The sequence below is a fragment of the Parasteatoda tepidariorum genome, chromosome 8 (assembly GCF_043381705.1).
Source record: "Parasteatoda tepidariorum isolate YZ-2023 chromosome 8, CAS_Ptep_4.0, whole genome shotgun sequence".
In the NCBI taxonomy this organism is placed as follows: domain Eukaryota; kingdom Metazoa; phylum Arthropoda; class Arachnida; order Araneae; family Theridiidae; genus Parasteatoda; species Parasteatoda tepidariorum.
This window is the reverse complement of record NC_092211.1, coordinates 69,516,943-69,543,992: the sequence shown is the minus strand read 5'-3', so window position 1 is coordinate 69,543,992 and position 27,050 is coordinate 69,516,943. Positions and strand designations below refer to the sequence as shown.

At 31.5% G+C, this 27,050-nt stretch overlaps 1 protein-coding gene across 3 annotated transcripts in view; it reads left to right on the top strand.

The window, feature by feature from the left end:
• Positions 1 to 2,330: 2,330 nt before the first annotated feature.
• The window catches only part of LOC110282546 (serine/threonine-protein phosphatase CPPED1-like), a 64,382-nt gene continuing 39,662 nt past the window's right edge, over positions 2,331 to 27,050 (top strand). The window contains exons 1-3 of one of the 3 annotated variants that reach the window (XM_071184201.1): positions 2,331 to 2,445; positions 22,967 to 23,055; positions 26,080 to 26,286. In XM_071184201.1, coding sequence (XP_071040302.1) covers positions 22,980 to 23,055; positions 26,080 to 26,286 — 283 coding nt within the window. In that variant the 5' untranslated portion in view covers positions 2,331 to 2,445; positions 22,967 to 22,979. Of the gene's footprint in view, positions 2,446 to 13,766; positions 17,909 to 21,639; positions 21,871 to 22,966; positions 23,056 to 26,079; positions 26,287 to 27,050 lie in introns of those variants that run through there. The other 2 variants (XM_043051249.2, XM_043051255.2) reach the window with 2 other exon arrangements.

Sequence of the window (27,050 nt, the reverse complement as noted above, 5' to 3'; positions counted from 1 at the left end):
TATGTAGTTTTTACAAAAGTTTTTTTTCATCCAGCAAGTGAGGTATAATTTTCTATGTAGTTTTACTAGAGTACATAGGAATAAATAGAGCAGTTTTGTACTTATACTAATTTACGCATTTGACAGTGCTATTTAGGCCAGTGGACGCCCGGTGGCTGAGCGGTAGCGTTTTGCGCTGTCGTGCCACAGGTCCCTGGTTCGATCCTCGGGCAGGGCAAGGTTGACTCAGTCTTTCATCCCTTCAGTAGGTCGATAAATGAGTACCAAGCATGCTTGGGAACTAAACACTGGGGGTTCCGCGTTAGGCTGACCACCTGACCAGAACATCTGCTCCTGCACCCCAGAGCCCAAGGTCAAGAAAACTGAGATGGGCACAGTAGGCCTTGGCTGAATCGAATGAGGCTATAACAAAGTTTATAGAACTAACAATTCAAAAATTATATACGTTTGTAAGTTTAAAAAATATACTTTTGTATTTACAACTTATTTGTACATATCTTAATTTGCTTTATAATATTATATTGCTGCTCTTATAATAACTTCTTAACTATCGACTTGGTTTTGAGTTTGAAGCATACTTGATTTAGCGTAAAACGTTACATTAGATCCAAACTATCTCTTTTCTGCATAACCTATTTTATGGCGAGTAAAAAGGTATTCTCAATTTTTAAACATAAAATTTCTATGAATTTCAAAATATTGGTCCCATCGGCATACTTATAGTTTCATTTAATTCAACAGAGGTAAAAAAAATATGAAAAACAGACATCAGAAGCAGTACCTCACTTGTCTATATAGCACTTTCATACAGGTAACTACAACTACAAAACTATCAATTTTTAATTATAGAATTTCAATGGTCGGGATAACCTGGTTGGCAGAGCTATGGAGTCACGTTCGTCAGAGCGGGAGTTCGAACCCAGCTGTCCAGAGTCCCCGTGTAGTAAATGGTGACTGGTGCACGTTAAATTTGTCGGGTCACAGAGTCCTCCATGTTCCCAAAGCAAATTATACCTCTGGTGGTACTGAATTGGAGATTGATCGTTCTCTGTATCAGCTCAAAACTACGATATGTGAATGGATGCATGAATGGGTCCGCCCTATAAGCGGGTGCGATGTATGGGTGTGGCAGAAATTGCATTTTTGGCCATAGATGACGCCACTGGAAAACAAGAACAATCACACCCTCTGCCTTAACGGCTTACGACAACAACAACATAAAATTTCAGTATCTTGTAAACTATTAGTTATATCCACTTGATTTGACTTAACTATTCTATCGACAAGTTTCTGTGATTAAATTTTTTGTGGTCACAAAGCGAGCTGACCTAAAATTAGTCTTAGAAAACTCACCAGAAGTAGAAATTCCGAAATCGTGTAATGTACCTATCTGAAAATATTACAAAGGATCAGTGTTATATAAAATTCACTTTAATAACTATGACTTTTAATTATATTGTTCCACACTGTTCAATTGATTTTATGTAAATCAAATTTCGGAACCGATCGTGCACAGAAAGTTAGTTACTTACTAGAAATATATAAACGATTCCTTAAAGTATCATATATATATATGTATAATTATAGTATTGCCATAACTCTCAAACTTCATATAGGTAATTAAAAATGTATGTCGAAATTTCATTTCTCTGTGCTAATATGAATGAGATGAATAAATTATGAAGGGAAAAAAAAAGATCAATGTTCAGGATGAATTCCAAACTTTTGTAACAAAATTTTCATTTCTTGCATACTCATTTTTTTCTAATTTGACAATTTAATTCACCAAACGCGTTATTATTCTTCGATAAATTTTTATTATTATTTATAACTGGTTTCGTTTTTAATTTATAAATTGCATTACAGAGCGGGAACATTATTTAATATTCTGACTGAAATAATTTAATCTTTATTATTCTCTGAAATAACAATATTTAATTATAATTGTTAAACTTATGGTTACATTTCTTTCAATATGACAATTAATACTATTCGAATAGTACGAATTTATGTAATTAAAAACAAAAAACGTAAGAACATTTGTTTCAGAATACGCATATAATTATACCAACGGTTAGAATAATGATAAGTTATAAAACTAAGTAACATTGCTACGAAAGAAGCATTTTAAAAGACAGGAATAAGAAAATTGTATCGCAAAGAGGAAAATTTTTTTAATAATTTAAAAATACTTCTAAATTAAACGTCTCGGTTTACTTGTTAGTATTTGGTATTAAAAACGAAACCTTCAGGACGATAATTTAAAAAAGTTCATATCTTTTGATGGCAACACTTGTGAAAACCAAAGTTCGCTTCTGTTTCGATTGTAATAGCAATTTCTTTTCATGGCTGTGGATGATAATGATTTCTTTACAATGTTCCAGTGTTAGATGTTAGTTTATATTCTTCATACTTAAAGAAAAATTAATCGAAAAGTTTCCGGAGGTAAAGTATTACTTCCCTCATTGGTCTATAAAGAAAACCAGTAAAACAGATTTAAAAAATGTTCCAAGCTTTTGGGAAGATATTCGTAACAGCACATGCGCCAAAATGGCCGCCAAAATTTTTTTTTTCTGACAATGGCGATATAAAACTAAAAACTATTTATAATACCGATTAAAATAATTATATTGTTAATCGAATAAGTATGCGCATTTTTCAACAAATTATGTCTTTCTTTTAATAAAAGATTTAGATGTCTTGGGAAATTTTAACATGGTACAAGGAAGTAATTTTTTTTAAAACAATCAAATGCTTTAATATTTTTGAATAATTAACTTTTTTTAATCTGAAATAATAACATAAAATCAAAGTTAATTAAAATTCATAGGGGCAGTCCAAATATTACGTAAATACCTGACGGAAAGGTGGCGGCTTGTGATTAGCTTACTTTGTCTGACAAGAAGAAAGGAGGAGTATTAGTATGCTTACGTAAGTTATTAAAATCCTATTACTTTTAAAATTTTCTTAAGAAGTAAAAAAACTGAAACAAAAAGTTACACTTCGATAAATTTCAGATTTGAAATAAAAGTTCAATTTAGTGAAAGAAATTTTTTCCTTGAGTAAAATAAAAAAATACTAAAGTAAAATAAAAAAAATATCCCTAAATAATATTCTACTCAAAATTTTATAAAATTAATTAAAAAGAAAATTTTGTTGTAAGTTAATTAAAACGGCGGGTGGGTGATAACTTTGATCAACCAGCATAGGGACCGAGGGTGCGCAGTATCGGTGCTCGTTAAACTGTTCAATTGTAAAGTGCTCGACTTCGATCGCAAGTCGTCGGGCTACCGAAGCTGGGGAGCCATCCCCTCTGCAGAGGATCAAAATTGCAATGACCATGTCTACGGATCATCATCAGGTATGTTTCCCAGACCGTCGCCAATAGCTCATTGTGCATCTCTAGTGCGACGTAAATAAAGTTCCTACCTTTACAGAATCCTAATTGTTCAGCAGCTAAATATTAATTTATAAGTTTTAATTGCATCCAATAAATAGTTTATTAATGACAGCCCCATTATACGCATTTATAGAATTCTTATCAAAAATGAAAAAGAAAAAACATTCATAGCACATGAGGATCACAAACTAATATTTAACTGAGGAAAAAACAAAACCGATATCGATGTTTAACAGTTTATAGTATTCGAAAGTGATTGTTATTGACTACTAGAATGTTTGATTACGTGTGGAAACAGAGGTTGCAAGGCGATCATCAGAACTGTTCCATTAAAGTTTTATCCTCCAATAAACCTGTTTTATGTTTATTACAAGCTCCTTCCTCATCTGTAATTCTTCAATAGCGTTTTTGCTTTTACTTCGCTTAAATATTAATTTTCAACTTCCATCTTGAATAACTTTTTTTTGTTTCAATTTTTTATAAGGATTCTAAAAATACGTATTAAGGACGGTCTTTACAAAACACCTTGTATTTTGATGTCTACATGTATATTATGCCTAGATAAAAATACTCGTCATTAAAGATATAGTTCAAACAAATTTTAATAAAACATTTTGTAAATATTAAATAAAAATATCTATCATTTGTATAGTGGCCTTTAAAAATATTTTCTCCCAAAAAGCTTTTATTGATCCCCTTAAATACAATTTCCCCAATGTTGGTTTTATTTTTGTGTTAAGACATTTTTAATCATAAGGTTTACCCAAGATTATAATTGTTGTTTTAAAAGTAATATCAAAATTAAAGTACAAGTGAAGCATTATAAATTACATTATTGTTCGTTTCCAAATGAGTAATACTTAATTGGATATCTGCAAGTAATAAAATTATGACGAAATCAAATGGCTATTTTACTATAAAATATTCCAACTTAAAAAAAAAAAAATTATTGCATAATTATTTTTATACGGACCTTAAACTAGTTCCGGCTGGTTTTGTTGTAAATCCATATAAGAAATGTGTATGTGAAAATAGAGAATGTTTTCATTAAAATGCAATGTAGGTGTACTTTTCCGGCACAAATGTAGAGAAATAAAAAAAAAGCAAATGTAAAAAGAGGGAGTCCTCTGATTAAGGTTTAATACTGCATAAAACCTTTTTTCTCCCACTTAATTTATATATTTTTTATTTTAATAAGCGAATTCAGCATGTTCTTGCTGTTTCAATTTCGTTCTTTATTTATTTCCCCGTAACACATTTTAACAAAAGCTGTAAGTAAGCTGATAATAAGATTACCTTTATTTATTTATCATTATTATTATTTTTGTCATGCCTTAAAATATGAAAACTATTTTTTTAAATATAATTCATTTTTCTGTTAACAAATATCTAACAAATAAAGTTTAAAAGTTTCTTTTTATCTCTATCTGTGTTTAAGCTAATGGTTCCCTATCCAAATTGAACCTTGAACTATTTTCAATATTACCCATTTTTCCTTTTAAAATTTCCTGAGAAATTTATTGCAATACCTAGTGATTAAAAAATGATCTCCTGTCACATTTTTCATAAATGTTTTTGTGGGAAAGGTGCTCTTCATCTGCATTATGTGATTAAAAAAAACTTTCTGACATTATTTCTTTAAACTTTTTCTATTATTGTTTTAAGCAACTTTCAAAAAAAATTTTTTTTTGGGGGGGGGGTGGATGTTGAAAAATAATTTCTGCTCTGAGTTTTCTGTCATGGCAGTAAGCAAATAGAATTTCTCACTACTATGAGATCACTCTCTGATTAATTTTGTAAAACAAGTTTTTTTTTTAATTAAACTGAGACTCCTATGGCCAGTCTTGCTATTCGAGTCTTTTTTGTTTATTTTAGCTATTTTCTTAGGTAGTAAATTAATTTTATTCAACTAAAGTTAGTTAATTATTTGTCATCATGCTAATTTGCAATTATTTTTCATCTTCAATTTGTAATTATTCTTCATCTTCAAGATGATTTGTATAATCGAATTATGACACTGCGTCAGTTCACAATACGGAGATCTACCAATTAGTGCTACAAGAGAAACTGACATAAATTATAGAGCATTAGTTTTAAAGACTAAATTTAAAGGTTGCTTACATTTTGGTTAAAGTAAAACCATTTCAATTCTGCAGGATAACATTTTTTTTACTATGCCGTTAATTTTAAAAGTTAAAATGAACATGTATCATTATTAATGTTATGTTCATAAATGTCATTAAAATAGAGGGTCATTCAAGTATTATTTAAGTTCCAAATGGGGGAGGGGAGTTGGCAATTTACTTATTTTTGTTGGCTCGGGGGGAGGAAGTGGAATGGGCAAATCTTGCAAAGATACTAAAATCGTTTTATGTTCAATTGTCTTTCAAAATGCAGAAAAAAAAAGTAAAAATACAATTGCACTCCGATAATTTTATTCAATAGTTATATATTTGAAAAGAAAAATGTGAAGAAAAAAATTCTTACAAGAGTTTTAAAAATTAAAAAAAAAAAGGAATGAAATCGTAATTTCTTTTTCTTTAAAGTTACACCTTATTTGAATTAAAATTCGTTAACTGCAGTAAAATTTAAAGCATAAGAGCTTTCCTGCGTAAGCATGATTAGGTTTGTAATGACTAAGTTTTATAAAGCAGTGTCTAAGCAAATGATATTTTTAATTTGTTACACATGAAATTGTCCTAATTGTTTATCATTTGCATATTTAACTCTTTTTTTTTCCTTTTAATTTCTCATGCTTTCCTTTTATTTTTATTTATTTATTTAATATTATTATTATTTTGCAATCTCAAATGTAAAACTGCAAATTTAGAAAAAATTGGTTATCTTCATATTTAGCACAGAACGTCATATTACTTACTCTTCATATATATATCCTGTGGCAGAATTTTTTTCGGGCTTTCTGCGACATACCTCTCTAATACTAATATCTTTCTGCAAGATACTTAAAAATAGCCAATATACATGATACTAATTTAAAGTAACCGAAGCGTCAACTTTCAAATAACTAAAATAATTCTTTTAATTGAATATGTAAAATTTTTTATACTAATAGGGGTCTGTCCAGACATTTTGTGAAAGGCCCTGATTTTGTAAAATTGTGAAAAAACTATTCATAATTTGTGAATATAAAATAAGAGTTAAATTATATTCTTTCAACCAGGGTCCTGCTTTTGTGAATTTGTGCAAATAGGGTCCTGTTATAGCAGAAATAAAAACCTTTTCAAGAAGTTTTTAAATTGTAAATAGATACAAGATTCTGCTCAACAGTTGCTTCTAATAAATTAGAGTTAATTTTTATTTACATAATATTCAATGTTAAGTGAATTATAACTGAACTGAACTGTATATAACTGAAGTTAAGTTTTATTTACATAATATTCAATTAATTAGTTTTATGAATAAATATAAATTGATCAATTATTTATTTACAAAAAAATTATGATTTAATATTAATAAGAATGCGCACACGATGTTTGTAAAAGTAGAAATATGTTCTTAGAATACTACATTTGGAATTTAAACTTAGGAAATCTTAGTTTGTCTCGAACCGTCTTCCTCCCCCCCCCCAGGAAGGGCTTATTCGATTAACAAAACAATAATGAAGATTAAAAAAATTAGTGAAGGGCTCGATTAAAAGTTAACGAAGTCCGTTAACGAACCCAAATTTCTTCAAATTCAGACCCCTGACTAATATTATGGACAATATTCTTGCATTTTGTAGGAAGATAACACACTAATTATTTCCTTTTTCACATTTTGTAATTCATCAACACATTAAAAAAAATCGTGAAATCTGTAGTAGTAACCACCGAGAAAAAAAAGATCGACGGCGAAATCACGCGAATTGGATTATTCAAAAAGGGGGTTGCTAAATGCGTGTTTTCATTTCGAGAATAAGTTGTAATAAAAAATATCGGATTTTCAAAACTATGTGGAAATTAGTAGTAGTAAAACTGTATGAAAAAAATAGAACGAAAATTTCTACAGAAAGGAAAACAAATTTTTTACTTTATTCTTTATTTTTCATTATTCTCAAATGAGAATAGAAAAATCATAAGCATTTTTTTTCCACTCCGATGCTCGAGAAAGGCATCTTTTGAATATAATTCTGAAGAAAAGATAAAATCTTTCTAAAATTTCTGCAGAAAAAAAAGCAAAATTTTTTACTTCCCAAAGAAAAAATATTTCTGCAAGAACTCGGTAGCGTTCTGTGACAATGTCGCCACGTTTCTTCCACGGTGCTTTTTGATTTTTTTTTTGTACTTAGCAAACTTTTGATGATATAGTGTAACAAGGCAGCAGGAACAATACCTTCAAAAAGGTAAAAAATAAAGGGGTAGCTTTATTAGTTGAGTAAAAGCGCTGGATAATTTTTAGAACTTCTATGATTTTTTTCTCTCAAAACTTAAAAGAAATAACAGTATGCTATTTGTGGTTTGAGAAAGTCATTTAAAACTTCACGTTTCTCAGTTGTTCGATTTTGATTTTTAAATCTAATTTTGTTGCAGTTTGAACTTATTTCGATGACGTTAACATTTTTTTTAACGTCAATTGCATAAAAACAAAGATACTTATCAAAAGTCGAAAGGCAGACAATTGTATACTATTTAACTACCTATCAAAAACTATTGATTGCAGAATTGTAATGGCATAATTTTGTCTCAAAAAAATTAATAAATTATCTAAAATTCCGCACGCTTTATCTCTCTGCGTTTGGTGACGGCCTTGTCTTTTACATATATCGAAATATACTTCCAAATTAAGTAAATATCCACCATCAGTTTATTTTATTTAATCATTGTTTTTTTTTATAACCGTCGTTGAACAGCCGACCCAATTTTTTCGGGTTTATGTTTCTAATGTTCAACTTAAGTGGCTGGGTGGCGCAGCAGGTTTGTCGTCGGCCTTCAGAGCCCAAGTCTGCAGGTTCGATCCCCGGCTCAGACACCGGATTTTCGGGATGCAGAATATCCTCAGCTGCCATGTCGTATGATTATGCGGCATGTAAAAGATCCCTGGAGTGCCTTATTGGCTCTTGGCATTTCCGGCAAAATGAAGTTCCTAGTGCGCTTTAGCATCCAAATAGAGTCTCGGTGCTGCCATCTAGTGTGGCAGAAACTAGACGTCCAAATTAACATGGCCAACGGTTGCTCACCCATTGTGGTGGTCCTGAAAGAGTGGATACCACCTCTGGAGAACGCACTAGGTTTGCTCATCGGCAAGACCGATTGTGCAAGTCCGATCATTGGAAATGAAAAAAAATGTTCAACTCCGTAGCTTTGTAATTTTGAACCAATCCAGAAGACAAGGGAACTTCTGGATCAAGTATTGGGGAAATTTCCCTTCATGGAGGACTTTTTGATGTAGCTAACCCTCAATTTGCGTTACATGGAGAGGAAGACCACGAGAACCTCCCACGGTTAGCCTGACGGCAAGGGGATTCTAACCCATGATCCGTCTAACCCATGATATTTCACGTCGACACTGTGGTCGGTGCAAGCCGGATGCGGAATTCGTATCGACCAGCCATTGCCAGGATCGAACCCCGGTTCACCTCATTGTAAGGCGAACGCTCTATCCCCTGAACCATCACGACTCCATCAGTTTATTTATGAATATTAATTAATAGCATCTTTAGAATTTTCCCTTCTCGTCCCCACCCACTCGACCGTTGAGTTCGGTCCGGAGAGAAAAGGCCTATTAAAACATTGCATTAAATATGTTAATTAATTAGTACAAAAAATTAGCTTAATTTCGGAATCATTAAGGCAAGCATAAATTTTTTTGTTGACAGATTTAGATTTTTGACCCTCAAAATAATGACAGCCGCAATTTTTGGAAGTATGGTCCTAAGTTAANTCCGGCAAAATGAAGTTCCTAGTGCGCTTTAGCATCCAAATAGAGTCTCGGTGCTGCCATCTAGTGTGGCAGAAACTAGACGTCCAAATTAACGTGACCAACGGTATCTCACCCATTGTGGTGGTCCTGAAAGAGTGGATACCACCTTTGGAGAACGCACTAGGTCTGCTCATCGGCAAGACCGATTGTGCAAGTCCGATCATTGGAAATGAAAAAAAAAGAAATTTTCAACTCCGTAGCTTTGTAATTTTGAACCAATCCAGAAGACAAGGGAACTTCTGGATCAAGTATTGGTGAAATTTGCCTTCATGGAGGACTTTTTGATGTAACTAACCCTCATTTTGCGTTACATGGAGAGGAAGACCACGAGAACCTCCCTCGGTTAGCCTGACAGCAAGGGGAACCAATGATCCGTCTACCACTCAGGATATTTCACGTCAACACTGTGGTCGGTGCAAGCCGGATGCGGAATTCGTATCGACCAGCCATTGCCGTGATCGAACCCCGGTTCACCTCATTGGAAGGCGAACGCTCTATCCCCTGAACCATCACGACTCCATCAGTTTATTTATGAATATTAATTAATAGCATATTTAGAATTTTCCGTCCTCGTCCCCACCCACTCGACCGTTGAGTTCGGTCCGGAGAGAAAAGGCCTATTAGAACATTGCATTAAATATGTTAATTAATTAGTACAAAAAATTAGCTTAATTTCGGAATCATTAAGGCAAGCATAAATTTTTTTTTTGACAGATTTAGATTTTTGACCCTCAAAATAATGACAGCCGCAATTTTTGGAAGTATAGTCCTAAGTTAAGTCACGTGAGCTCTCGAAAGTATAACCACTGAAATGTTAATTTTACTAATTGTGCATTCAATCATATCTTGAGAAGTTTTTAAGTGGATTCAAAACTTTTTGAACAAAAATATCAAAATTAATTTTTTCCAAGATAAAATCATGTAAAAAATTTTAGTAGTTATTTATATTTTTGTTCGTTTATTAGACGAAATATGTTTGAATTGTTAGGTATATAAATGTTTACTTTATTTCAAGCTATGTAATTTTAAATGACTTTATATAAATTGAATTTTTTAAGTTAAAATATTTCTAAAAAGTCAGTATTTTCAAGTTTTTTTCTAAGCGAACTATTTGTTCGATTACATCTCTTAAAATTACTTAGTTTAAAATTATGTAAAAAATTTGCGCATTCGAAAATGTTTTAAATAGAAGATCGAAAATGTTTTAAATAGAAAAAATAAAAAAGTAATTAATTTTTAGTTTTTTTTTGCATGACTTATGTTAAGGTAAACGAGTTTTATAATTGTGTTCAAGAAGTTCTAAAGTATTTAACAAGTTAACAGAAATGGAATACAAGAGAGAAACTGTAAGGATGCAATTATTTTTAACATTGTTTACTTCTGGCCAACCATGTCTACGGCATTTTCTACTATTTTTGTTCGTTATAGTGATGGGTTTTGATTTTGCGTCTCTTTTTAAAAGCAACCCTTTAAATACCAAGAGCTCTATCGAAAGCAACTCTTTAAAAAAAAAAAAGTTTTTTTTTAAAAGCCTAATGAGGCGGGGGGATCACTTTAGCCGAGGAAGGTAATTCATCCATCGCCCTTTGATTCTGCAAGTTAGGAGTAGATATGTGGGTTTTCCAAAATTTTTTAAAAAAGAACTTTTTTCTGGGAAATTTTCTAAGCTATTAAATTATCAAGGTACTGTAAAGTTTAACTTCTAGTGAACAAAACTTAAGCATTTTCACTAACTCGTAATGTAATGCTATTTTGAGTTTTCCCCTTCCTACAAGGAAAAACAAAAGTATTAACAACGCTTAGAAATCGTGTTTTGAAAGTTTTTAATTTTTATCTTATTAATGACGCTAACACATTTCCTGAAAAGCTAAAAATGTGATTTGATCAGTTTTTATGCAATCACGAACTTGTGGTAAAAAATTATGTACACAGGGCCGTTTTATCCATTAGGCACTGTAGGCAACTGCCTAGGGGCCCCGCCACTTCCAGGGGCCCTGTGCTACGGAGAAAAAAATTGACAATGGTTCTTAAACAGTAAAAATTTAATTCGAAATTTCAATGACGATTTTCTTGCTCTGTACATTACATCGACGCTATTTTAGTACATTTCTGAACGCATTCCAAATTAGATATTAATATTATGATAGTTAGTTCATATATAACGCAGTAATATAATCGCAAGCAATTTTATCGCGGTAATTTTAACGCCGACTAATCAGATGACTATACAGCAAGAGCAGCTTTTTTAACACACCACGCTTGAAAAATCCGACGCTGAAATTAGACACGCTTGCACAAAGCTTAAAAAACATTATTTCGAGGACATTGAGCCTGAGTTTATAGACGAAATGGTGCAGTATAAATACTTCATCTTACAATTAGAAGACGCCGGGGGAAAAATTGTGCCTGCCGAAGAGTCTTACAAACTGATTATTGGTAACATGGCACAATCAACTTTCCCGAATGTAATGACAGCTTTGCAAATATATAGAAGTCTAATGATTACAAACGCCACTGGTGAACGGAACTTTTCCAAATTGAAATTAATTAAAAACTGTCTTCGTTCAACTATGTCACAAAACAGTTTAAATTCATTGGCCATAATGGCAATTGAAAATGATCTACTGGAAAAGGTTAACTTTCAGGATGTCTTGAACGATTTTGTAACAAAAAAAGTTAGAAGAGTTAATATTTAAGCTTATTGTATAATTTTTTTTAAATGCATATATTAATTACTTATATTCTTTTCGTTTGATTCAATATTTTTTATTGAATAATGTGATAATATACCTATGCAGTAAAAAACAGCGTAATTATGAATATAAAGTGTTGTGTTAGCTAAAAAATATAGTATTAGGAAGTTAGAAGACGGTAGGGGGGGCCGAGACGAGCATTGCCTAGGGGCCGCGACACGCATAAGTCGGCCCTGTATGTACACAATGAGAATTTTATCACAATTTTTTCTAGAAACACTTCTCTAATTGTCCTAACATCAAGATTATTTGACATTGATATTCTATTTTCTGGGTAACTCCTAGAACTAGAAATCATAAGGTTATATAAATCCGAGTTGCTGCTAATAAGTGAAGGTCCCGTGTCTGTGTGTTCCGTTGCAATATCATGCTCAGAATGAAAATACGAAAGCATAACATTGTCATCGCCCATCATATCACACAGCAAATTCGATTTATTTTTATCTCAATAGTGCTGCTGTTGTTATTTCTAATGACATTTGAACAAGCCAAGTTCGTCAACTATTGCCGTTTTTTGCGATTTAAGTCTGGAAGGTGCGCCTTTTGTTAGACGAGAGCACCACAAGAGTGAAATCACATATAGTCTTAGATCAGAACTCCTCAGATAGATAGCAGCATCACTCATTTCTTGCTGCTATTTTCTCAATTTATACATGGATCTGAAGAGGAAGGAAATTTTCTCCAGATCCCTGTACTGAACTGCTCAGTGATAGACCCACAGGACTTACGATTCCACAGGTTTTAAAAGCGCGTATATCGCATGTAGTGGGTGGGTTTTAGCGGAGTCGGGGATAGAACCCGGCTTCTCCAGACTCAAGTTCAATTCTCTTAACTACTGGGTTACCACGGCCCAATCTAGTGCTATTTAAACGAAGGATAATAATATTATAATTGCTGCAGCCAGAACAGTGGTGCCATCTTCTCTCTGCCACTACCTCATTATTTTATTTATCAAATAAGGGAAATAGGTGATTATTATGAAATAGGGTAAATAGACTTGTTACTAGTTGCAAATTTAAGAATAAGACAAATCTTAAGTTCAATTGAATCAAACTTAATTTTATTTATGTGGATTGCAAAGTTTATAACCTGTTAAGTTATTGCAGGAATTATGACTTCTAGTTATGGTATTATAAGAATTATAACCTGTAGTTTTTGTTTAAATAGTACATAAATTGATCAATAAAAGATAAAATGTACCAAAAGCTTTTTTTTGTCCTCTAAATTTTCGAAAAATCCTTGCAAAAGTTTACTAAAAGATTTACCATTTTAGAAAATTTTCCGCAGAAAAAATTTCTCTCTCCTCTTCTGTAGGCGAGATTTCTGTATCGTGATCTGTGGCAGAATAATCGCCAAGTCATGGAAACTTCCGGGCAGTGACCCGCAAGAAACTGAAGAAGAAAAAAATGTCACAGAAAGTTACCAACTCGAAAGGCTTAACTCGTAGCCACCCCCGGCAAACATCTACATGTTTTGTTTTTAAAAATTTGCAAGATTAAAATCTATTTGGCACCTTGGCGATTGTAGTTGGCGCGACAGATCACGATACGGAAATATCCCCCATCTCCAGTTGGGAGTCCTAGTCCTCGCCTATAGCTGCATACTCTAATACATCTTACCCCATTAGTTAAGAAAAATGTATAGCTTTAAATTTGTTGAAGCTCAACCTAAAAGTTTGTTATTATTTTTTTCAGGTACGTACATAAAAACTATATTTCGATAGTAAAAGTGCAGATTAAATACGTTCGAACCTTCAAAATGCTTTCAAAAAGTAAGAAATCGAAATCTAAAAAGACTAATATCGAATCTGCAAATTGTAAAGAAGCTCTCAAGACTAAGTCTGCAAAGAAAATGAAGCGAAAAATAACAGTTGATACAAAAGCAATGGAGAGCGAACAAATTATGGAAACGAAGTCTCTGTCTTTCAAAAATAATGACAAAAAAGATAATAAAGCTGTTAAGACAAAATCTGCAAAGAAAATTGATCGAAAAATAACAGTTGATATAAATACAGTAAAAAATGAACGAATTAAGGAACCAAGCACTGCAAGAAAAGATCGAAAAGTACAAGCTGACACAAACACCATAAAAAATGAACAATTAAAGAAAACAAGCTCTCTGTCTCCCAAGACTAATGATAAAAAAGGTATCAAGACAAAGTCTGCAAAGAAAGTCGGTCGAAAAACAACAGTTGATACAAATACCATTAAAAATGGAAAGATTAAGAAAAGCACTCAGTCACTCAAGACTAAGGACAAAAATAGTAAAAAATCTCTTTTGACTAAGAAAGTCGATCGAAAAATAACTGTCGATACTAATACCACGAAAAATGAACAAATTAAGGAAACAAGCGTGCTGTCTTTTAAGACTAGTGACAAAAGTGATAAAAAAGATCTTAAGACTAAGTCTGCAAACAAAGTATATCGAAAAATAACAGTTGATTCAAATTCCATGAAAAATGGACAAATTAAGAAAATAAGCGCTCATCCTCTCAAGACTAATGACAAACCTTCATTTTCTTGTAATTGTAAATCCAAAAGATTTTCTTTAAAAAAGTTAACTATACTTACGCCCTCTGTAAATAATTCTTCCGTGAAACGTGTGAGTCCTATCAAAATATCGTTAAAAGGTAAATTACAAATCAATAAGCCTAGTAATGCAGGTACTTTGTATGCGCACGATAAAAATAAAATAAAATTGTTGGATAATCTTGTTATTGATAGCAATGACTTAGAACGAGCAACCAACAAGGCTTCGGCTAGTAAGCATATTAGCACTCAAAAGAAAGTTCGAATAATGCATACTGGTCAAGTAGTTGACGATAAACATAATGTATTAGGAAGTAATTCTGTTCTGAAATACAGTGTTCTGAAAGACTCCGTTCTTAAAACTGGCAAAGCTTCCAATGAAACATTTGCTTGCATTGCAAAGAATTTATGTAAAAAAATGCCAGCTGATCCAATTATAGGAAGGAGTCTCAAGACTGATGATGAATATTTATCTCCATATAATACAAGATCTAAATTTATCACGATAAAAAAGCCTACTAAATTGTCCTCTGCCATAGATTCTACCCCAAGATGCGTGATCCCCATGAAATTATCTTTAAAACGTAACGTAAAATCATCTATACCAACCAAAGCTGTTTCGTTTAAAGAAGACAATCAGCCTTCAAATGATAAGCATACGAAATATGTAGGTGATAAAATATCTACTGATAAAATAGTTGGGAAATTAGCTGTTAAAAAAACGAACCCGCATGCTTCCATGATGGATAAAAAATCCTTTGCTTCAAATTCTAAATCTAAAAACTTGGCATTAAAAGAGCCAGATAGACTGTTTCATGCCGTGAAATCTCACATAAGAGCTTTAGATCATGATTTAAAATCATCCAGCACGGCTAATTCACCCGAAGGAAGGAACTCATTTCTGTTAGATATGGCAAAGAGGTTTAGTGCAAGTCAGATCTCAAACAGCCAAGCACCTACTTCATCTAAAACTATTTCTTCATTTGCGAAGTATTTGAATAAAGTAAGAAGCAGAAAGAAAGAAAAAAGTAATAATTCTAGAGTTGATCTAGAATCTAAGTTAACTATTGACCCTCAATTGAAGAACATTGAAGATTCTAATCAGAAGATCAATTTTGTTGACCTTTCGAATTCAAAACAAGTAGGAAAAAATGCTCCAAGAACTACAGAACAAAGAAGTGCGCATGAAAATATTTTTGAAATGGTAAAGACTGAAACGATTAAGAATACGGATATCTCCGAAGTTATTGATATTATGAAAACTGTTCCGGTTAATTATAAAGAAATGCTCACTTTTTTAGACGGGGAAATGAAAAAAAGTGTCGCCAAAAGAAGTGATAACCCTGTACCTTATCTGCCTATGGAAATTGAGCAGGATGAAAAAAATGCTTTTCCCTCCCAAATAACTGATTTGGAAAATATTCAGATAGATGAAAATGAAATATCTAATTTTTTAGACGAAGAGATGAAAAAAGGAATTGAAGATTTGAAAAGTTGTTACTCTGATCTGTATTCTGGATCGCAAGTTTTTACTTCGGATTCTAATCTGGAAAATGAAATTTTGCACGATTCGTCTTCACACATGTGCACGTCTTCTATACCTAACACTTTAATCGAAACTCCTAGTGTTGACGGTGTTCATCATTGTCCTTTGTACCATCCTGATACTCAATCCACTTCTGAAATTGTCTTTATTCTTCCGGTTGTTTCCAATTTTACTGCAGCATCAAATTCACTTGATTTAAATTCTAGCTCGCCTTTCCAGCCATATATTGCAGAAGCAACGTGTGATTCTACGAATATAGATTCCGTTTTTAGAAATTTTTGTAAAATCTTACAGAATTCAAATGCTTTTGATACAGATAGTATCAACCTACAGACAGATTCCCCTGATATCACCAATTCTCATAGTTCTTCATCATTGAAAACGTGTCAGAATATAGGATCAAGTTGTTACGATTCTTCAGCTTCAAATGAGATTAATTCAGGTATTCAAACTGCTTCTAACAATATTTCCTCAACAAGTAGGTGTTTAACCTTCTGTAAAACCTTTCAAAATTCAGATTCACCTGTTAATGCCGATTCTCGTAGTTCTTCACGACTAAAAGCGCTTCAGAATATAGGAACAAGTTTTGACGATTCTTCAGCTTCAAATGAAATTGATTCACTAATTCATGCCACTGCAAACAATATTTCCACCATGAGTCACTTTTCAGAAGTAAGTGGTACTAATTTAGAATATACAGAAGCACGATCCATTCCTGTACTTGAAGCGAATATTAAAGAAGTGGACACTATTGATAGAAGTTCTTTCTTTTTGGGAAATTATTTTCAGTTTATGACAGACAGAAAGAATCTTACTTTAAAGGAATGTAAAAAAGTAGGAAGCTGTTTTTTTAATAAGCTTTCACCTTTCCCACGTTACTTGTCAGTGAAATATTTCTGTGACAATGCAGAGGAATATTTGTCTGGTTTCTGCTTCTGTGATTCGTCTTCTCAGACGACGAGATACAAATTCGACGAGAATTTTCAAAACTCTAGCTTCAATGAACTGATTAAGAAGTACGTTTCTTATCAATTGAAAGAAATTGTGAAAGCCTTACCAGTCCTACCGTTCTGCATCAAATCGAATTTGCTTTTTAAAGCTAAGAATTCCAAATTAACCTACTTTGAGAAACTACTTTTGAAAAAAATTTTAAAAAATAATCAAGAAGTTGATTTGGAAGATCTGATTGATCGATTGATATTTGTGGGTATAGTTGTGGTATTTAATGAGCATAAGAAGATAAAGTAACTTAAATTACATCAACAGACTATTTTTATGTATCACCCTAATGCTTATTGTCATAAGTTTAGTCCATGATTTAATTTTGAAATAGGGATAGCAGCATTTTATACATTTTTCATGTAAAAAAATATAGAATAACTTATTTTTTTAGAATTGTTAAAATGTGAATATAAAATTGCTAATAGATATTTTTAATAATAATTTTAATTTCGTATCATCATATAATTGTTAGTTATTTTTTTCTTATGAAACAAACCAATTTTTAATTGTGAATTTTTGTTCGCATTTTTAACTAAATTTTTCATTTAAAAGTGACTGAATAATTATATACCAATTGAAAAATTGAATTTTTAAATGTTTTTAAAGTGTTTTAATATTCTGAATTAAAAAATTTTAAAGAATGAGAAGTTTAAAGGGTTTTCTTAAATATGAGATATTAATTATAAAAAATAAAACTTTGGAGCAATTAAAATCACTTAAAAAAACTTCGATATTTAAAAAAAACAAATTATATGAAAAACTTTACCAGTACAAAAAGATTTACCAAAGAAATAGTATTTTTTTTTAAAAAAAAGTATTTTTAATCGTTATCAGAATTAAACCTTGTAAACTTAAATACGTCCAGTAAATTAAAAATAATGAGTGCATATTATAGATATTTTTTAAGAAAAATAAAATATTGTATACAGATTTTAACTCAGGGTTAAAATAATAAAAATTTTATGAGAATATCTTTTTAACATCTTTAAGTAAATGGGAAAAACTCTTAGCTTTCTTGTTCTATTTTTTAAAAAATTAAATTAATTTTATTCTTTTCGCTAAACAATTGTTGCTTATTTTTAGTTTCTTCCATTTTGTCCTTCCTTTTTTTTCTGTCTTAGAAGACAAAGGTTTTTCTGGAAGAAATGCCAAACATTTTTTGAATATATTTAAGGAATATTAATAACTTCAGTAACTTTAGAATACAGAATATTGTATACATTTTTTGATTCGTTTAATATACGATTTGGTTAATATTTTCATCATTTACTGAGTTTTAAAAACTTATGATACAAACAAAAATGTTATACATATATTCTCATTTTATGGTATGTTTATAACTGTATATTGTGTTACGTTTTGTTAATTTTCTTATTATTTATAAAGTATTAAAAATCTAGGATATAAACAGATCATTATATATTCCTTGATTGGTATAATTAATATTTTAAGTTTCGTTGAGGATCACTGGCTTAGAATATTTTGTTGCATTTTATTTTTATCACTCAATAAACTGTGCTAAAAATAAATTAAGTTTTGAACAGAATATTATTAAACTCTTAGCATTGTATGATGTATATTCTCATTTAAAATTGTATTAATCATAATGAGTTGAAATATGTATTTTTTTCTATGAGAGTTAAAAACTGAAGATATGTATATTATACATATACGCAGAGGTGATTGTGCTCCGGAAAATGTCCGGATATTTCTCCAACCGCGATCCGGAAATTTCTGGAAATCCAAGGTCCAGAAGTTAAAAGAAATCATTGATCACATTTATGTATAAAAATTTGTGCATATTTTATTTAAAAATATTGGAGCTAGGATTTATACTTGGCATCTCTTTCATTTGTAAATATTTTTTTCTGGTAGAATAATAAATGTTATTAGAGATAAAAATAAACTTATACAAAATTATCAGTTTAAATTATGCTGCATAGCATTTCATGTTGCGAAAATATCAATGATTTAAATTTTTAACGACAATAATTTTTTAAAATGCGTCATTAATGATTTCACTCAAGAAATTTTCAAGATTTTTGAGTTCGGCTCACAATCACCCCTGTGTACGATATATTGTCTGTATTATTTGATGAGTATGATAAATATTTTCCCTTGCAGTTCTGCATAGGATTGCAGGTCAAAATATCATTTTTTTCATCATTTAATAACTATAAAAAGCATAATCTTTGATATGATGGTATAAAATCTATTTTGTTTGAATAATCTTTTTAAATTTTGCTCTTAATTATAAGGTTAAATGTTATATATGATAGTTTTTTTTTTATCATATAATAAGTAGAAAACTAAAGTAGTAGTTCATATGAATAAAATAATATTGATTATGTTTGATCCTTGTATATTTTCATTGTTGGTGTTGATTATGATTATTAAAATATGTTTTGTTAATTATTTTTTATTGCTTTAATTATTTTTTGCTGATAGATTGTTACTTTTCATTTCGGATTTAATTAATTAAATAGTTATTCATTTCATAGCAATATTCCAAAGAAAAAAGCATCATTGTAAAGTATGTTGTATTTTTTAATCATCATTTAAAATTACTGTTGTAAACTTATATTTTTCATGTAAACGTATTTTAAGTTCTTTTTATTTTAGAAAATTAAGAAGATTATTTTTATTGCTATATCCATTTTTAAAGGAAAGCTTACTTATGATGTCACTGTTTTAATTATTCATGTTATTTCTTAGAGTTAATTTTGTTAGGTGGCACACTTTATATTGATAGTTGTGGTTGTCCTAAATAACTTTTTTTTATATAATCGTTCACTGACTACGCTGAGGAAGTAAATTTTATTTTTAGCTTTTAATTTCTATTGTAGCAAGTGAACTGACCATGTTGGCGGTATAAACGAATTTCTAGTGGGAAACTTGTGAGAAAAACGAACTTGATAATATTTAAAAATAAACCTTAAAATTCTACTATACTTTCTATAACCTTAAAATTCGTTTTTTCATCGAATCAGCTAACATGATCATTAACCGCATTTCCGCATTGGTCTTCTCTTATATTGCTAACTGTAATAAAATAACGGCATTTTAAAAATAACACTAGATGTAGTTTGCCTCAAACTTATGGCGATTTCATGTTTGAATGATCTATTGTACTACTTGTATAGTAAAGCCGATATTGTTAATCTTGCACTTTTTTACTGTAATAACTATTCTTGCTTTCTGTGTAAATTTTACTATTACAATAAAATTTCAATCAAAAATTAGTTGGTTTTATTTCTTTTTTTAAATTGTATGTCATAGTGTTTGTTTTTAGTGCAAAGTGTCATTAACTCAATTAAACAGTTTTTTTTTCATTATCTGAGCAAAAAGTGCCTTGTTAGAATCGACCAGTAAATTTAATCCCTCTAGATTCTAGTCTGGTTTATATAAAATAGTATCCAATTTTTATTGTGTGATTATCATAACAGTAATATAACTGAATTTCTGTGATCGTTCACAACCGTTGTCTAAAGAGGGCCGTACAAAAAAAATAGCTTTCTAGGGTAGTAACCCGGCAGATTTAATGTGCACCAATTACCATTTACTACATGGATGGCTTCGACCGGCAGGAATCGAACTCGCGACCAATCCCAGCCATACGTTTTTCGTTGACAGTGTAATTTGATTCTATTGCTAATGTGGTACCTCTTCCAAGACTGTATGACGTCACGTTTCGTACTACATATTTTACTTTTCATAATTTTTTATTCCGCTTGAATATTTTTTTTACTCTATTTGCTTTATTATTTCAAGAAAAAATAGCTCTTTTTATCATTCTGCATTCCTCTGATATGAAAAAGAAATAGTTAGTAAAAATATGGTTAAAAATGCAATAGTTATTTTTTTTTATTAATGATTTGATTAATGCAAAACAAAGGAAATAATCTATATCTTATACTCAAAAACACAGTGTACAAATTTTCCTCTCAGTGATTTGGAAATTTCCAGGGTGAGAGAAGCTTAAGTATAAACGCAGTTTTTGTTTCATTATGGAGAAAACTACCATCTTCCTTTTTTTTCAATATAAATAAAATACAATTATTTCATTTATATGATATATGTTATGCTAATTATATATATTATATTAATGATATATGTTATGTTAATACATTTGATTAATTATGCTTTAACTATAAAAGAAACGATATAGGGAAAAAAGTTGTTTTCATATTTGAAATCCATACAAATACTTTACACAGTGCGTTTTACAATTAGTTAGAAAAAAGAAAATAATTTCTGAATTCGGAGGTTTTAAAGATTTGATTTATGGAGTTACATGACTGTTTTATTATTTTAACTTATATATCATTACTGGAGCCTTTTTCTTTCTTTCCAGAAAATATGGTGTGTTTTTATTTAAAATGTAAAAATTAGGGACGTGGCAGATGAATCATATTTGTTTACTATCAAATAACTTATCATTTTACAAACATACTTCATGTTATCTTTTTTTATGAAGGAATCTCTTCATTCGAGTGCTTTCAAATTAAAGTGAAAGTGCTGTAGAAAAATTTAAACTCTATTGAAGTGTTAATCCAATCTTATGAAATGTTAATTCAAAATTATGAAATCCTTTTTTATCTGCAGCGAACCTATAAAAATCGGTTGTCGTAACGTTATATCGTACTGTAGTGAAAATTATTTCCGTATTTTATTTAAAAAAATAGAAATATTCTTTTTGCATTTTTGTATAATTTTCCAGAGGTGAGTATTAAAGTTTTCATTTTCTAGTTTTTATTGTGTTGGAAGTATTTGTTTTCAATTAATGTTAGAGGATATCGAAACTTATAACGCTAAAATATTTCTTCAATCGATATTTTACAATATATCATGCAGGGTGAGTAGCGTTTTTAAAAAGTGCTTAAAGGTGCTTATTTTCGTTTTTTTAAAAGCCCTTAAAAATGCTTTTTTCATTTTGTGTCTTTTTCAAAAACATACTTAATGTTCCCTTTTTCAAAATGAGATATTTTTTATTATGTCGGTTTTTCTTACGAATTATGCAAAAAGCGTTGTTTCCACACTATTTTATTCAATGTTTTCACGATATATTATTAGGATATGCGCACGAATGAAAAAAATGTCTTCCTATTATTGAAAGTTCATATAGATGAACTTTCAATAACAGGAAGAAAAAAAAATTATTAGTGCTCTTATCCTAATTATATTTCAGGAGATTTCCGTATCGTGATATGTTGCAGAATAATCGCCAAGTCTTAGCAACTTCTGGGCAGCTGCCCCCGAGAAGAAAAAAAACATTACAGAAGGGGACCTACTTGAATTTTAGCCACCCACGGGCAAACATCTATTTTATTTAAAAAATTTTTTGCAAGTTTAAAATCTATTTGGCACCTTAGCGATTGTAATTGGTGCGACAGATCACGATACTGAAATATCCCCTTATATTTTTCTTTTAAAATTAAGACTTTAAGAATATTTTTTGAATGCTTGAAAAGTGCTTATTTTTTATTCAAAACTTTGGCTACACACCCTGATACCTTTAGATTCGTTTAATAATTATTTAAAATATCTTGCAGTAAACTGTTTAAAAAACTGATTTTCATATTAGATATTTCTTTTTGAAAAAGAGTTTCTTTCACTTGGGTTGGAAGAAATCTATTTCATTCAAGCGCGTTTTTTTATGGTATTATTGTTAAAAGAAACTTGCGATCCCTGTTAACATTTATTTTCCGTCGAATTTATGGACACCCTGCACAATCGACTTGCTCCTGTTCTGTGAAATAGGCTATGTGAGATAAATTTATTTCAAGAACACTGACATTTTCTTTTTATCTATTTTTAGATATCAATTAAAAATGCAAAGTCAGCTCATTACTGATCAAGGCCTTCTGAGGAAAGCTTCTGGACGCATCTTTCCAGGATTTCAAAAAGGTTTTTAAAATGTTTTTCTTTTCTTTTGTTTAAAGATTTTTTTCTATGCAATTTAAAAATCGATTCGCGACGGATATAAAACATTTAATTTTAAATGACTATATTGAATGCACAGTGATGGTACAAAAATGGAACGGGCCATCAGTTTCAGAATGTTCTTTAAACATTTCTGTGCAACTGAGAAAAATTTCATGTTAATCATCGACACATAATACTTTTGAATGATGAGAGTTAGAAAGCTGTTTGGCGAAACTTTTGTGAAATGGTAACTGTGCCAATATATCATTAAGTTTTTAATATAGAGAGAAAAATTAATTAATGGCGCTCACCTTCTAATGAGGTGACTCGAGTTCGAATGCTAGTGGTGGCTGGTCGATAAGAATCTCGCATCCGGCTCGCACCAACCTCAGTGCTGACATAAAATATCCTCAGTGGTTGACGGATCATCGGTTAGGGTCTCCTTGTCGTCAAGTTGTCCATGTGAGGTTTTCAGGGTTTTTCTCCTCTTGTAACTCAAATGCTGGTTAGTTCCATCAAAAAGTCCTCCAGGCAGGCTATTTCTCTTAACACTTGATCCAAGAGTTCCCGTGTCTTCTGAATTGCGTTCAAAATTGCAAGGCTATGGAGTTGAACATTGATAGTCGTAAATTCTCCAGACTAATAGTCTGAGGCTGTCTGCTGCTATGGTAACAAGCGAGAGCACATTACTAATGGGGGTGCAATGGAAGAAGGAAGGTATCGATTGGTTTACTCAAGCTGACCCATGCCAAGATCAAGACAAAACTATTCACCCCACATCCCTAGTGGTGACTGTTTCTCGTTACCATGGTAACCGCCACGACGCGAGACTGAGGTCTGGTGAAGTTCTCCTGAAAGCCGCACTATACGTAACTAGCTCTGCTCTATGTATGTTTGAGAAAGGGAATACCTTCGCATGTTTCAGAACCGGGTTTTGTTTATACTTAGGGCAAAAAGAGGATTTCATGAAAACGCTTTGACTTTTCGATCGGTTAACAGTTAACTACGTCACAGCAGGAAAATTTGACCAGTTGTCTATTATTTTCCAAGCGTTCACCACAGCTGCAGTAGTGCTGTCAATGAAGATCATCGTTTTGAAAGGACTACCTAATCTGCGTTCTAATTTATCCCTATGGTGCTCTATGGAGGTTAAGATTGGGGCTCTGAGAAATCGTTTTCGGTTCGTTTCAGAAGTCCAGTTTTTGAACATTCATTTCGTCATACCGTGAGCGTGCAAGTTTCGATATGTGAATGGAACACTTGACGGAAAAGAAATGAACTTTTCGAGATATTTCGCCCTGTATTTGAGAGAGCAGCATTGTACAATATCCAAATGAATATCAGAGTTCATGTGTCCAATCACAGAAGCTAAGGGACCAGACCAAACTATGAAAAACACCACCACACCATGGTAGAAGGGTGCCCAAGCACTTTTGACCAGATTGTAAAAATAACTATAAATTCCACAGAATGAAAAAAAATTTTTTTTATATAAAAAGAAACTTCTTAGAGATAAATACAGATTTTTTTGTCCTGTTTTAATCTTTACCCACGACAAAAATGCCACGACTACAAAAAATGCCCGTTTATTTACAGACTTTCACCATATATTTGACGGTTTTAAGTTGTTTTTCACAAAACAACTTTGTTTTCCTCCCTAATTACGAACGAATTAAATTTAGCACACAGATGCCAACATATTCCACTTTGAAAAAAAATTTTTTTTTTCTTTTGGTAACGAAATGTAAGTTATTTTTAGTTAAGTATTTTTCATTTTTTTTACCACTACATAAATTCAACGGTTCAATTTTGTTACCATATCATTAATTTTCATACCAATCAAAAATTCAAACTTTCATATGTAATGCAACTTTATTGGAGTTACCTCGCTGTGACACTTTTTAAGAATGAGCATAATTATCCTTATTCTACAAGTTTTACTGTTTAATTCACTATCAATTTATTAAAATTTTAACAGAAAGTGGAGCTGTTGTTGTTAATTTGCGTCGCACTAGAGCTGCACAATGGGCTATTGGCGACGGTCTGGGAAACATCCCGGAGAATGATCCGAAGACATGCCATCGCAATTTTGATCCTCTGCGGAGGGGATGGCACCCCGCTTCGGTAGCCCGACGACCTGCGCGCGAAGTCGAGCACTTTACGGTAGCACAGTTTAACGAGGACCAATACCGCACACCCCCGGTCCCTACGCAGACTGATCCAAGTGGTCACCCACCCGCACACTGACCGTAGTCAGTGACGCTTGACTTCGGTGATCTGCTGGGAACCGTGTCTTAACGATCAGTCCACTGCGGGACCAGAAAGTGGAGTAGTTGGTGCCCATGAGCCAATTCAAATTATAGTTTTTGGTATACAGTTTAGCTTACCATAAGATAACTTTGTCGTTTTTTTAAATCATTTTACGATTATTTTCTATATTTGCTATTAATTTTCAGCAATTTTATGGTTTTGAACATCGTATAAATAAAATTATTGTCGACTTTATTGTAAATTGATTCTCTATCTGATTATTATCCGTCTTTAGATATATTTTTTTTGGTAAGTTAAATTGCCAGACAGTTTTTTAAGGGATGGCATAGTTTTAAACGTTTTTCTACACTTAAGTATAATACGTCTTCCTTTGAGGTTGACCCGTGTTCGAATCCTGGTTTTGACTGGTCATGCGGTTTCTGAACAACATCCATTTTAAGCAACAGTATTTTTCTGCGAAAAAAATGGTTTTACACTGATATATCATTTAACAGTTTTTTTTTCTGTAAATTTAGCAGATTTTGTACTAACAGTTTCGCAAATATAAATTTTTAAAATCCGGTCATTTATTTTTTCTAATCCTGTTTATAACAGTAAACCGCGAAACAGTAATGTTCTTTTTTTTTCAATATTGCTCTAGAGAAGCATGTAAATGTTTTATTCTATGTAAATAGGATAAATAACTATCAATCTTTAAACTATATTTGCCTAAATATTTTTTCGTACTTTTTACAGATAATGAAGGAGAATGGAAAGGGCCATTTTGTTTCATTCAAGGTGCAGACACTCAACTTGGAATGATAGAAAATTTTAGAAAACAGCCGGGTTGGGGCTGGGAAGAAGATCTTCAGCTAACTAAGTCTGCTATAGCAGCTGTAAATGCTTTAATTCCCCGTCCACGTTTCTTTATCGTTTGCGGGGACATGGTACATCACACGCAAGGTAAGGACATTTTTTCTTCTGCTCTACAAAATTGATTTTAATTGCATTAAAGGAGGAGTTCTATAACATAGAGCAGGGGTGGCGAACCTTTATACACCAACGTGCCATTTTTTCTAAAAAACTGTTTAATGATGTCATAGACGTGCCGTCAAGTAATTTTGACTTCGTGATTATTAGAAAAATAATAATACTAAATACTATCGACTGAAAACTATTTACATTGAAAAAAAATATTTTGCAATGTCTCAGTTATAGGCGTAATTCAACTTGAAGTAACATCAGTGTGACTTCTGTTGCTGCAGATTAGATGACAAAAAACTTATATTAGGTTGTAAGATGTTAGTTTCAGCAAGACTGTTAATTTTATTTGCTAGTTACTTATTGTTAATTTGTTTTTTATGGTTAATTGTTTTTTAGCATTAATTATTATTATTTTTATTAATAGTTGTTTATTATTTTGTTTGTTTTTGTGATTTTTAACTTAATTGTCACATATGCTTCAAATTGTAATAACATTTGTGTAATAACAATTCATAGTGCAATAACAATAGCGATCGGTGGGGTGCCCAAAATATTGTATCACGTGCCATAAATGGCACGCGTGCCATTGGCTCGCCATCCTTGACATAGAGCTAGTGGAGTATGCACCAAATTGTCAAATATGTTACCGTACGTAAGTAGGAGTTAATTTTGAATTGCTTAGTTATCAGAGAGAAAATATATTTCCCGGATTTCTCCTTCCTTATGTAAATAAATGATTTAGA